At 61.2% G+C, this 12927-nt stretch overlaps 1 protein-coding gene across 1 annotated transcript in view; it reads left to right on the top strand.

Moving 5' to 3' along the window:
- The window catches only part of SHANK2 (SH3 and multiple ankyrin repeat domains 2), a 459921-nt gene that overhangs the window by 95241 nt on the left and 351753 nt on the right, over positions 1-12927 (top strand). The window contains exons 7-8 of the mRNA XM_032360192.1: positions 575-742; positions 7988-8104. Coding sequence (XP_032216083.1) covers positions 575-742; positions 7988-8104 — 285 coding nt within the window. The remainder of the gene's footprint in view (positions 1-574; positions 743-7987; positions 8105-12927) is intronic.

Here is a 12927-nt window from a genome sequence, read left to right as displayed (position 1 = left end):
CACGTGTGGGGGGCCCCCAAGAGCCCTGGCAGGGAGGGAAGGGAACCTGCTGTTGGGGGCTGATCCCCGAGGCGATGCTGCTCTCAGATGTCTTGGATTTCTCGAGTTCCCATCAGCTGCCCCTTATCCGCTGGTTCCGTCCGAAATCCAGCATTCCCGTTGTGCTGCCCTCAGGATGCACGCTGAGATGGTTTTATGCTGTTTTCAGGTTGGGTAGTACACCTTTTCCATTTTCTGCAAAGGCCGCCCTCCCTTTGTAGCTCTCCACCAGTACAGGGGGGTCAGCAGGGCACAGCAGGTCCCCATGTGCCCCGGCGCATGTCTGCAGACCATCTCCTGACCCCCCGATGCACGTGCATCCCGCTTGCCTAGGCGCCGTGTCCTTCTTCAGGGCCAGAAACCTCACCACCGGATACTGGCATCTGCTTGGCTCCAGGAGGCCTAGGAAACCTGCGGCAGCAAGGGCCTGCCCAGCCTGCGCCTGCAGGAGTGTGACCCCGACCCCCACGCTTCATTCTTGATGCACTTTGCAAAAGGGGTCCTGAGACCCATGTTTGGCACTCTTGTTTTCCAGACCCTTTTGGAGCTGGGAGCGTCCCCCGATTACAAAGACAGCTACGGCCTCACAGCCCTGTACCACACCGCGGTCGTGGGCGGGGACCCGTCCTGCTGCGAGCTGCTGCTGCACGAGCGCGCGGCCGTGTGCTGCAGGGACGAGAACGGCTGGCACGAGATCCACCAGGTGCGCGCGGCCGGCACGCGCCTCCCGAACCCTGCCCCGCGGCCCGCCCCGGTCCGCCCCGGCCCGCCCCGGCCCGCCCAGCCTTCTGTTCTGCCCACGCGGCTTCTGAAACGCTGGGATTGGTCGCCAGCATTTAAAAGCACGGATATTTACCTAGAAATACACGCTTCTGCCCTTGGGGAGACATCGGAAAGTCAGGCATCCTGTCGCATTTCTGTAGGGTAGTAATCATCTGGAGTCCTGGGCTGGGTGGGCCCTTCTTGGGACCTGGGCGCTCACTGCGCGTCCGGCATCTCAGGGGCCAGCAGAGCTTGGCGCTGGGGGCTTTCTGCACACAGGTGACCGGGGTCATGCCTGACTTCTGCGGACAGGTGACCTGCTGTGTGCCCGATTTCTGAAACCAGTGGCTCAGTGTGGTGCCCGATTTCCACGCACAGGACACAGGTTTCCCTGATCCCACCTGGTACCCGTGGGGTCGGGGGAGTGTCAGCTGCTGTCTCGTAAAGAAACAGGACCCACCTGCGGGCTCAGGTGAAGTGTCCTTAATGCACCCCCAGCAGGGGAGGCGGTTGTGGTCCCAGAAGCAGGCACAGCTGCGGTGGGCGGGGCCGCGGGCGGGAAGTGCCCCGCCTCTCTCCTCTCCTGCCGTCCTATTGGCTGAGCCGTGTGTGAGCCAGCCAACCAGGAAGCCCGGCGGTCAGGTCAGGGTCTCCGGGCAGAGGAGGGGGGCGGGTGGGCGAGCAGATTGGGGGGGGGGGGTCCCAGAAGGTCCCAGAAGGCGAAGGGGAAAGGGCTGGAGCAGGCGGAGGCTCTGAACTGTTCTCCAGGTGGGCAGTGACACTCCCGGCTCTCCGGACGCCGGTCCACTTCCCTCGGCCACCGTGGCCTCCCGCGCTCACCCGGTCTGGGAGGGGGCGGCCCCCACCCGTTGTGGTCGGCGGGCGCAGCCGTGCGGAGGGGGCGCAGGCGGCCGTGGGGTGCAGGCAGGCCCTCCCCGCTTGGCCTTCTGCGTGCTGGGTCCGCCCTGACCCGTCCGCAGCCCTGCGGCCTGGAGGGGCGACCGCTTCCGTCCCGCTGGGTGAGCTCCTGGCGGCCCCCAGCCCCCAGCCACGGTGGGACCCTCGGAGGAGTGAGGAGCGACCAGTGCCCTGGGGGTCTCCATTCGTTCCCCCTGGAGTGGGTGTCAGTGGGCCTGCGGTGCCCTCGGGCCGGGGAAGGCCCTCCTGTAAGTGCAGGGCTGAGACGCCTCTGCGCGTCTTCTCCCTCTGCCCCCGTGGCCGCACCTCCGTGTGCTTCCGGGTCCTCCCAGGGTCGTTTCCTGGCCTGTCCCAAACCCTGTTTTTAAAATGTAGTTTTAATGGGATGCAGGGACAGTGGAGGGTGCGGCCGCTGGAAAGAGGGTGTGTTACTCACAGATCCTGGGAGGTGGACACACGGACCATGGGGGACGCGCCGGGCTGGGTCGGGAGGCAGCAGACCCCTGGGGGAATGGGGCCAAGAGCCTTCCCTGTGATTTTTGTGCGATGGGACCTGCTGATGAGTGGCTAGTCTGGATACTGGGGCGCTGGGGCTGTCCCTGGGCTGGCCAGGGCAGGTGGGTCACGGCTGGAGAGCGAGAGCTCGGGAAGGCAGGCTGGGGCGAGGGCTCTGTGCGGGCTGGTTTGTGTCTGAGAGTTGTCCTCTGGGCCAGTCCTGTGCTGTCAGAAGTGACTTGCCCGGGCAGGGGCAGACGTCCAGGTGTCGGCAAGGCCCCAGACGCCAGGGTGTCAGAAATACAGAAGATAGGGGCACGGGCTTGCTCGAGATGGAACCTGGCGTCAGGGCCCAGCTTTGGAGAGTCCTCCGAGCTGGGTTCGCCCTCCTCCCACCCTCCACCAGCGGAGGCCGCCCGCCAGAGTCCCTTTCCTGTCTGGTGCCTGTGACGGTCTGGCCCCTGGCCGCCGTGAGATGAAACATCCGTGTGCTGGGGGTTGGGGGGTTCCTGGCCATCACTGCCCACGGCGTGGACTCCAGCCATGATTTCTGGTCCCCACGTGAGCCAGTTCCATGCCTGAGACCCCGAGCACGGCTTCCAAGCCTGTGGGCACTGAAGCCACCAGACCTCTTGATCCCAGGGCCCCAGCCCCCTGGTGCTGTTTCAGCTTGGAGGCCATGGTGGGGGCTCCCAGGGCTTAGCATCCTCTAACCGTGGCGCCCATCAGGGTTGTGCCCTGCCCGCAGCTGGTTTCTTTTGCACAACGTCCTGGGTGGCTTGTTCCCTCCCTACCAGAGGGTCTCGATGATCTGGATGGTCCCTGCCCCACCCAACCCCACTGCCTGGTCTGCTGTGGCCCAGACTGGCCGTGATGTGTGGAGGTGGGCACTATACAGAGGTCAGCAGACCAGACCGTCCTCCTCCGAGATTCTCGCCACCCAGTCAGTCCCTGCTGTCCTGATCGGCCTTATTGGCCCCATCTTTCACACTTGAAGCCTCCGCAGCGGATGCCTGCTGGCCACCATGACTCAGACCAGGTGATGGGCCCAGAGGGGGGGCCGGAGGGGGCGGTGGGGTAACCTGCCCAAGACCTCAGCGGAGTCTTCCCCCCCCACCGCCCCGCCCTCGCCACCCCCTCCCAGCTTGTGAGCGGAAGCCGCCCCTGATGGGACACACATTGCGGGGGGAGGAAACAGGAGGCAGGTTTTGCTAGAGCCAGCGGGAGAAGCACCGCGGAGCTCTGCGGTGTGCGGTTCTCCGCCTCAGGTCTGTCCCTCAGCCTCACGCCCTGGTGTGGGCACGGCTCCGTCCCAGCCGCCTGGCTCCGCACCCTTGGAGGGGTCCTGCGCACCCGCAGCCAGGCCTGCTCACGGTCCGGAGGTGGTTTCGTCCGCTTCCCCGGGGAGGCCAGGCCCGGTGCTGACGGGTGAAGGGAGGCTGTCCTGATCCCGCACCTGCCACCTGCCCAGGGCCTGGGCACGCCCTCCCCTGAAGGCCGACCCTGGAAGCGCGGGTTTTTGTAGGCAGCTCAACACCGACCACAGACTGTGACCCTAACTACTCAGCTGGGCGGCAGTGGGATATTTGAGGAAACAGGAGAAAGTGACAAACACCCAGACACAGTCCCACAACCTGAGAACATGAGGGGGAGGGGGGGATGGCTCATGCTCTCCTGTGCGCCTGCGGGTTTGGCTGTGTTCGGTTATGGGAGGCGGAGCGCTCTGGACACGGTGGCTGCCCCCCGTCTGGGAAGGAACGGCCCTGGGGTCCCACGCGCCCTCATGCAGGCTGTGCCGCTGTGTGACCAGCTCTGGGGCACCTCGATCCCTCCTTCTCTCCCTCTCTGAACTCCTCTGACCCTGTTTCGGGGAGGAGGAGGGGGTTTCCCGCTCCTGTTGTCAGTCCAGTGTTCTTGGCCTGGGAGTTAGCCACGCCCCTGCCGCCCTCCCCCTCCCCGGGCCACACCTCTGCCCCCTTCTCTCCTGGCCACACCCCGGTCACAGTCCTCCTAACCCAGCCCTGCCCCAATCACTGTCTTAGTCCTCGTCTGCTGAGTCGTGGCCGTCATCGTCACAGAAATAACAAGTGACAGCCCTTCACGTTGCTTGCAGACCTTCCTATAGGTCTCCTCTAATTTCCTCAAGAATGCCTTTTCTTTTTTTTTTAAGGTTTGGTTTATTTATTTGAGAGCGAGAGATCACGAGCAGGGGTGAGGGGTAGAGGGAGAAGCAGACTCCCCGCCAAGCAGGGAGCCCGCATGTCATACATGCTCCTGAACACGGTTGGCTGAAGGAGTTAGCTTTTAGGGGGCGTGGACCCCGGGCTCAAAGTCGGGGTCTCCCCCGTGCCCTGGGATGCCCACCCTGTCCGGGGGAGCCTGGGACTCCCGTGAGTCCAGGTGTCAAGGGGGAGCCTCCGCAGGGAGGGGCAGTTCTAACCAGAGCAGGGGGAGGCTTGGTGCGGAGTGGAGCATCGGGGCCTGGCTGCCGCGAGAGGCTCGTGCTGTCTCAGGTGGGGGATGGTGGTGTCGCTGGCCTCGTGGGGCGGGGCCGTCATGTGCGCCCGGGGACGGCATGCCCATGGTGACTGGAGGCGGCACAGCACAGCCTGCGGCCATCGGTATGGGAATTGCAGAGCCGTGGCTGAGCCTGTCCCTGGATGTAGAAGCCACAGTTACCGCCATCTTTACAGATGAGCCCCTCTCCCCCGGGTCGGAGAGTCTGGGGTCCCCCAGCCGCCAGGTGGAGGGGCCAGAGCTTGCCAGCACACCTGCCTCCAGCTCCCACTCCATACTGACCTGGGGCGGCAGATCCATACCCCATGCCCCTGCCCCGCCCAGATGAGCCAGGAGTCCTTCAGGGAGGTAATCCGTGCATCCTTTTGTCGGGGGCCTGCAGCGGCATGGAGGCCCAAGTTGTCCCAAGTGCCTTGCACAACCTGGGGCACCTCTGAGCTTGCTGCCCCCTTAGGCTAGTACATGTGTCCCAGCAGGTGTCCAGCAGGTGGCAGTAACGCGCTGGAAGGAAAGCTCTTGCTTTTCCCTCATTTCCACCAAATTACAGGGTTGGCTCTTGATGGGCCGGTGTTTAGCATGGCTGGGATGAGCCCCTGGTCTCACTGGGAGACTTCTCCAAACACGTACGCCCAGGAGATTTGCAGGCAGTCGGTGTGGAGTGGAGCCCCCCACTCACGCATGTCTCCAGGAGCCCCTCATCGAGGTGGTCAGGAGACAGAGTGTAAGGGGTGCTGTGTGTCAGGTCTCGGCTCTCCGGCCTCTGGCAGCCCTTTCAAGCTGTCTCTTGAAGGCCAGGGTCCCCAGCCCCCATTTCAAGAGGAAATGGTTAGCATAGTTTATCTTGGGGCTGGACGAATTTCTTACTTTGGTGAGCTTTGAGGTCTTTGTGTCAAACGAGGATTAGTTTCTCTATGTTGTAAAGGACTCTATCAGTTTCAAACTCAGGAATTTGCTGGAACACCAGAGAACCCCACATACCTTCACTCAGAGACCACGTTCAAGTTTTGTCCCTCGTCCCAGTAATGTCCCTTATACTGAAAGGATCCCGTCCAGGACCCTACACTGAAACCTTCCACTGGGGACCCCTGCAAAGACTACGGGGCAGTGAGCTTGGAGATTGTCTCTCAATCTGGGTTGGGTCAATATTTCTTCATGATGGGGTCCGGAGTGTGCATTTTGGTGGGAATATTGTTGGAGTGATCACGTAGGAATATCGCATTCCTGGCATCCTGTTGGGGGGCACGTGGTGACCCCCACCTGTTACCAGTGATGTTCACTCTGACGGCCTGGCCAGGTGCAGTCTGCCAGGCTTCTGTCTTTCCTTCTGTAATTGGGAGTCTGTGGGGTCTCTGAGGCTGTTAAGTCCCTTTCCTCATTCCCCGTTCGTGGGTGGGCCTGGCTGGCCCCCACTGGTGTTTCTTGCTGCAGAAATGGGGGGTTTCTTCTGCCCCCATCCTCTGGGGAGAGCCAATGAGTCCAGGCTCCTTTGATTTCAGGAACAGAAATCTCAACTCAAACTGGTATGAGGGGAAATAAAAGTTCTGCCCAGGCTTTGTGTCCTGAGGACCCCAGGCACGGCTGGAGCTTGGGCAGTCTTGTCATGGGCTGTGGGGGCGTCAGTCCTTGGCTCTGTCCTGTGTCTGTCCACCCTCCCTCCCTCTCCTCCCCTGTGCCCCTGCTGCTCTGCTCCTAGCTGCTCTGGGGTTCTGCGGGTTTTCCACTGCTGTCCTCGAAGAGAGGGAGCTGTTAGCAGCTCCAACCGGTGTTGCAGCCTCAGGGCCTTGTGGGAACCCCAGCGGGCCCCCAGCCTGTGGCCTGGCGCCGGTGGCAGAGGCCCGTGGGCTGTGCCTGCAGAAGCAGTGGGGCGGGGCAGCCCCCCGACCTCTGAGAGTGGGTTGGGGGCCCCACAGGAAGCGCAGGCACTGCTGCCATGGAGGCGGAGGGCCGGTGGGTGAAAGTATCCGTATCCGGGTTAACCCTGGCTTCGAGATGGAGTGAGCCGGCTCCACAGAGACGGGGCCCGGTGACGGGGGGTTTCTGGGATTTCTGTTCAAGCTCGTCCCAGTGACGGTTCTGGCATCTTCCCGGCCATCTTTCCTTGGTGAGGTGCCATGGTCCGCCCCCGTTATCCAGAAGGCGTGGTCGTGAGAGCTGCCCGCCCCGCCCCAGCTGGCTCGTTCCCTACCTGCCGTGGGCCTCAGTGGCCGCCACGGGCCTCAGTGGGCAGCCCCGGCCTGTGGGTCAGGACCCGCTTCCTGGCCTGCCTGTCTCCCATCCACGTTGTCACCACTCCCGGGGACCGTGGCCCTCCCGCCGTCAGTGCTGCCCGTCGCTGGCCACATGCAGGCCTTTCCCAAGGTGGGGGGCTGCTTGGAACTGACCGCCCGCCCCGGGTCCTGGGCTGCTCTGGTGACTGCACAGTGTGCCCTAGACGCCAGCTGGAGCAGTCACAGCACGGGGCCTCCTGGCTCCCGGAGAGCTGCCGTCGGCGGGGCTGGTCTGGTGCTGGGCATCACGTGGGCCTTTTGGGGTCCCTTATTCTACGTGACTCTCACACTAACGTGGGGTTTGTGTCTACACATGAAGACATGGGCTCACGGGGGAACGTTCTGGAAAATGGAAGGCCCACGACTTGGGTGCAGATGTCTACTTAATCTCAGAGCCCTGCTTGTTCAGGAACAGCACACGTGACCTCCTTGAGGGCCTCAGGGAGGGAGAGCTCTCACTGTGGGGCTGCCTGCCCCCCACCTCCATGACCCTGAGGGGCCGGTTTACCTTTCGTAGCAACAGTGGGGCCTGGCCCTCGCCTGGAGGCCGGGCTCGGGCTCCCTTCCCTGGGCACCGCAGATGCCGCACGTGCCCCTTCTGGCTGTTCTCATACCTACCCCCAGGGTGGGGAGGAGTTTTGACAAGCGGGGCCAGGGAGGGAGCGTCCTGGTTGGCGTTTGGTGGGGTTGGCCACAGAGACCAGGGAGAAGCCAACACGTGTGTCCCTGGGCATTGGGTCCCCAGATGCAAACAGAAGGAGCACGGGGGCCCTTCGCAGACCTGCTGTCCGGGAGCCCAGACTAAGTCCTCGGTCCCGCCCTGGTGGCCCCCCGAGACTCAGGACGCTGTGGGCGTCCCACCGTTGGGGCCCTGGTCTGACACGGGGGTAGGCTGGCTTGGCCTCTGTGGGTTCTGGGGAAGCGGCCGAGCACACGTGGAGCTTGGAGACTCGCGTGTGCTGCCCGCTGACCGCGGACTCCTGTTCCAGGCCTGCAGGTATGGCCACGTGCAGCACCTGGAGCACCTGCTCTTCTACGGGGCGGACATGGCGGCCCAGAACGCCTCGGGGAACACAGCCCTGCACATCTGCGCCCTCTACAACCAGGTCAGTGGGGGCACGTGGGTGGGCGCGCTCTCCCAACACCCTGCCTGGCCGCGTGGGAGCCGGGCCTGGGACTGTGCCGAGGGCCCTGCAGGGTGTTGTCCGGGTCAGCACAGGTTCCCTCACGGAGCCCCACAGACGGTCCCAAAGGCTGGAGGCCAAGGTCAGGGTGCAGGCAGGTTCTGCTCCCAGGGAAAGCTTTTTCCCGGCTGCGGATGGCGCCTTCTGTCTGTCCTCGCATGCCGTGGAGAGACCAACAGCACCGTGCGGTCTCTTCTGACAAGGGCGCTGTCCCGTCAGGTCAGAGCCCCACCCTCATGACCTCACTGGACCCTCAACCCCTCCTCAAGGCCCATTTCCAAAATTGCTTGCCTTGGGGGTTCAGCCTTCCCACGGGAATCTCAGGGGCCACCTCCAGCCCCTAGCAAGCTGCCATCCTTAGCTTCTTCCTCGAGAGTAGTTACCCCGTTGTAGCAGAGAGGAAGCCGAGTCGCGGGGAAGAGAAGGGAGCCGTCCCAGAGCCAGAGCTGAGCTGGAAGCCCCAGTCTACTCCCCTCCTGGGCCACCCCACCACGCTGTCCACCCCCAGAAGCGAGCTGGGGAGCTGGGGGTCCCCTCCTTCCCGCCATCCCCGGCTGCACGTGCAGATTCTGTCCGCCCCAGAGTGGGTGTGTGCAGGGATGTGTAGGGCAGAGGGCACGGGCGTGGCCGACGAGCCCCAGCGAGGGTTCCGGCACCCCGCCAGCCTTGCCCAGGACCAGCGTGCAGCAGAGGCAAATTGCCACCGCTGCGTGTGCAAACACACTCCCGACGGACTTTTCTCCTCAGCTGCGGTGACACACACGACAGAAGCACAAACGATTTTAACCACTTTCACAACGTAGTTCACTGCCATGAAGCACATTCGTGTTGCTCTGCGACCAGCGGTGCTTTCCTTCTCGGACTTCCCATGTTCCCAGAGGGCAGTGTCCTGAGAAACACGGAGTCCTTCCCTCTCACAGCCACGGCTCCTGCTGTCCACCTTCTGTCCCCCTCTAGGGACCACATCGGAGTGGGTTCCTGTGGCATTTGTCCTTTTGTGCCAAGGCAAGCTGGAGATGAGCTTGTTCGGTGCTCCCTGACGGGTGGGATATGACCCCCCCCCACCTCCCGGAGTGTGAATCCCCAGTGGCTGGGGGCACGGCGTGAGCACCCGGCTGGTCCCGCCGAGAGGCACAGCGGTTGGGGCAGAGGATGGTGGGGAGGCTCGGGGAGGCTGTGGGAAGGGCCCGGGGCTCCCTGGAGGTGGTGGGTTTCAGGATCTGCTGGGGGCGGGGGCGGGGGCGGGGAGACGGGAGGGTCAGCGCCCTTGAGGCTCCAGGTCAAGATAACTCCCCGATGCCAATATCAAAGGTGTTCTCTGCTCCAACTTTCTTTTCTTCTTGTCCCTGATTTCAAGGAGTCTGGAGGGTGGTGGGATCTGGACACTATACTGAGCAGCTGAGCAGAAGGTGGGGGGCTCCCCTCACTGGAGGAACAGAGGGGAGATCTTCCTGGGGGTCCCCAAGCCATGTGCACTTTGCCTGTCTTCTCTGCAGTCGGCATCCTCTTTCTAAAACAAAGCGCTGATGCTATCTTTTTGGGTGAAATCTTCAGCCTTTGTCTACACCTGAGTCCTTTCCCTGGCCCTTCCCAGACTGGATCCTTCCAGCCATGAAACCTTCTTTGCTGTAAATTCTTTGCCATAGAAAACTCCTATGCATCCTTCAAGACCCAACTCAGACATCCCACCCTTAGTCAAGCCTTCTCTCAATGAGCTCCCGAGAGCATCAGCTGTATTGTTAGCTCTGCAGCCCTTCACAAGATAACGAGGGTGAAGTGCCGTTATTAGGCCATGCCTGTTTTCCCTGCGGGCACCCTGTCCCCCAGACCCGGCTTCTCAGAGGCATAGATTGCCATCTCTTAGGGTCTCTTCTGGGGCTGGCACAGCAGAGCAGCTCAGCCCAAGGGGGTTGGGGGAGCGTTTCAGCAGAGCTCCTGCTTCCTCCTTAACGCGAGTGTATCGGTGGGGTTTGCGCGCAGCTGGGGCGGTGGGAGCTGCGTGGCGTTTGGGGGTATTTTGGTGGTGTTGTGAACTTGGAGAGACCTAGCCAGGCTTCATTCGGAAAGCACGCATCGTGAGACTTGGCTTTGGCTGGTAAAACATCTGTGCCGACATGCGCTTCTTAATTGCTGCCTTAGAGGGAGGAACGTTCCTTAATTTTCCCCAGTAGATTTCAAGCATAATTTATCATGAATGAAAGAAAAGAAAAACAGGAAAGAATGTTTTCTGTCACTTGAAATAATTGTGGACAAGACGGTCTTTGTGAGCGTTGGTGAGATTATTTTGTTAAGAAAGGTTCAGACCACCCGGTAGTCCGTATTCTGGCTTGGTGACGGGCCGGTGTGACGGGCAGGGCGCCGCCTGTCGCCCGCCCTGTCCCCCGCCCTCGGCTGGCGGCTTCGGGAACACCCTCCCCCATGTGCCTTCGGAGTATTTTTCTCCTAGGTATTTTCTTTTAGGAGCAGACATTTCCTGTAAAGGGTCGCTTATTATTTTTGACTTTGTGGCCCACGTGGGCTTGTCAGGGTGACGCCGCTCTGCCACTGCAGCATGAGCTCAGCCACAGACAGCACCGAGGTGAGTGAGGGTGGCCGTGTGCCAGCAGGACTGTATCTGTAAAGCAGGCAGCGAGCTGAGTTAGGCCGCGGGCCATACTCGGCCGAGGCTGGGTGGGGAAGACCGTGTCTGCATCCACCCTGGCCACATGGGGACAGACTCCCCACTCCACGGCTGGGCAACTTGCTCCGCGTGTGCCAGCAAGCGTAGGCAGGGCAGAGCTGTCCCCTCTCTCCAGGGTCCTGGGATCTGCCTGCTGCTTCTCTGGGCTGTGTGGCCGTCCTCTGCAGCATGGTGAACAACACAGTAAGGTCGGGGTCTAGGCCACAGGGAGCCCTGTCCTCTCCACGTCCAGCACACACTGCCCATTGTCCCTAGCCAGAGCCCTGTCCTCCCACGCCACCCATGGGTGGAGCTCCTCTTTTGTGCACGTGTGCGGCACGCGGCAGCAGCAGGCCAGGCTCCACGCCGACCGGAGGAATCCCTTTGCAACTTCCAGAGGAAGGGGTGTCGGAAGGCACACGTACAGGGCCCTCTGGGAGATCCTCGTGAGAAAGGCACTGCTCCAGGGGTGGGGATGCAGTGCGGTGAAGTCAGAACAGGATTCGGGGGAAGGAACAGCAGCAGGCAGGTGGGCTTGCAGCGCAGGGATGCGTGGCAGTCGGGCTCCGTGTGGCTGAGACCGTGACCTTGCTGTGTTGTCTGGGACGAACTCTGGGACAGTGAATTCTCCCATCTGTACCGTAGGCATGATTCTACCTAACTGCCAGCGCTGCTGAGAGGCTTAAAATAGAAAACAAACATACGGTGTGTCTGCCACACGGTGCATGCTTGGTAAAGGGTGGCAGTAATGGTGGTCGTGGTGGTAGTGATAATGGTGGTGATGGTGATGATGATGGTGGTGGTGATGGTGGTTATGGTCATGATGATGGTAGGATGGTGCTGGTGGTGATAGTCATGGTGATGGTGGTGATGGTGTTGGTGGTGATGGTGCTGGTGTTGGTGACGGCAGTGATGATGGTGGTGATGATGGTGCTGGTGGTGCTGGTGGTGATGGCCATGGTGATGATGGTGGTGATGGTGTTGATGGTGATGGTAGTAATGGTCATGGTGGTGTTGATGATGATGATGGCGGTGGTGGTGATGGTGGTTATGGTGATGATGATGGTAGGATGGTGCTGGTGGTGATGGTCATGGTGATGGTGGTGATGGTGTTGGTGGTGATGGTGATGTTGGGGATGATGGTGGTGGCAGTGATGATGACGGTGATGATGGTGCTGATGCTGATGGTGTTGGCGGTGATGGTTATGGTGATGATGTTGGGGATGGTGCTGGGGATGTTGGGGATGATGTTGGTGATGATGATGATGTTGGGGATGGTGTTGGTGATGATGATGTTAGGATGGTGCTGATGGTGATGGTAGTGATGGTTATGGTGTTGTTGATGATAATGATGATGGTGGTGCTGGTGCTGATGGTGTTGGTGGTGATGGTCATGGTTCTGGTGCTGATGGTGGTGATGGTCCTGCTTCTGCTAATTTACCTTGCCATGCCTCTCCTTGTTAAATCTAAGAGCAGCCAGGTTAATGGATTTGATGCGTGTGTGTTTTATTAGTTTTAGGCAGGCCTCATCTGCACATTTCTAATAAAATACACAGACCAGAATATTCCCTTCCCTTATGAAACCCGCTAATTAGGGCTTTGATTGTAAGCAGCAAATCGTGTCTAATCTGCCAGGCCCCTCATCCTCTCTCGGGCTTTTCTGGAGGCCAAGAGGGGGGAGGCAGCCCAGTGTTTGTTTTTCTGGCTTGGATAATGAAGGAAGGGAGAGAATCTTACATCTCATAGGTTAGTGGGCCTGGCCGGTTTGTGGGGAGGATGAGAAACAAACCCTGCTCCTGGTACCAGCGAGGCCCAAGGTAAGAAGAGACAGGCTGCGTCGCTGTGGTCCTTCTCATGTCAGCGGAGCACCTGTCAGCATGGGGGCTGCCTCCCCAGGGCCATCGGGGGTCATCATCCTCGGGAGCACTGGAGGGTGTGTCTCGTGGAAGGAAGCCATCCACATGGTCTTCCCCTGTAGATCCACCGGAGGCCATCCACATGGTCTTCCCTGTAGATCCACGGGAGGCCATCCACATGGTCTTCCCCTGTAGATCCACGGGGAGCCTTCGGCGGCTGCTGTTGGTTG

This window comes from Mustela erminea, chromosome 9, assembly GCF_009829155.1.
Source record: "Mustela erminea isolate mMusErm1 chromosome 9, mMusErm1.Pri, whole genome shotgun sequence".
Classification (NCBI taxonomy): Eukaryota; Metazoa; Chordata; class Mammalia; order Carnivora; family Mustelidae; genus Mustela; species Mustela erminea.
This window is presented reverse-complemented; position numbering and strand designations above follow the sequence as displayed.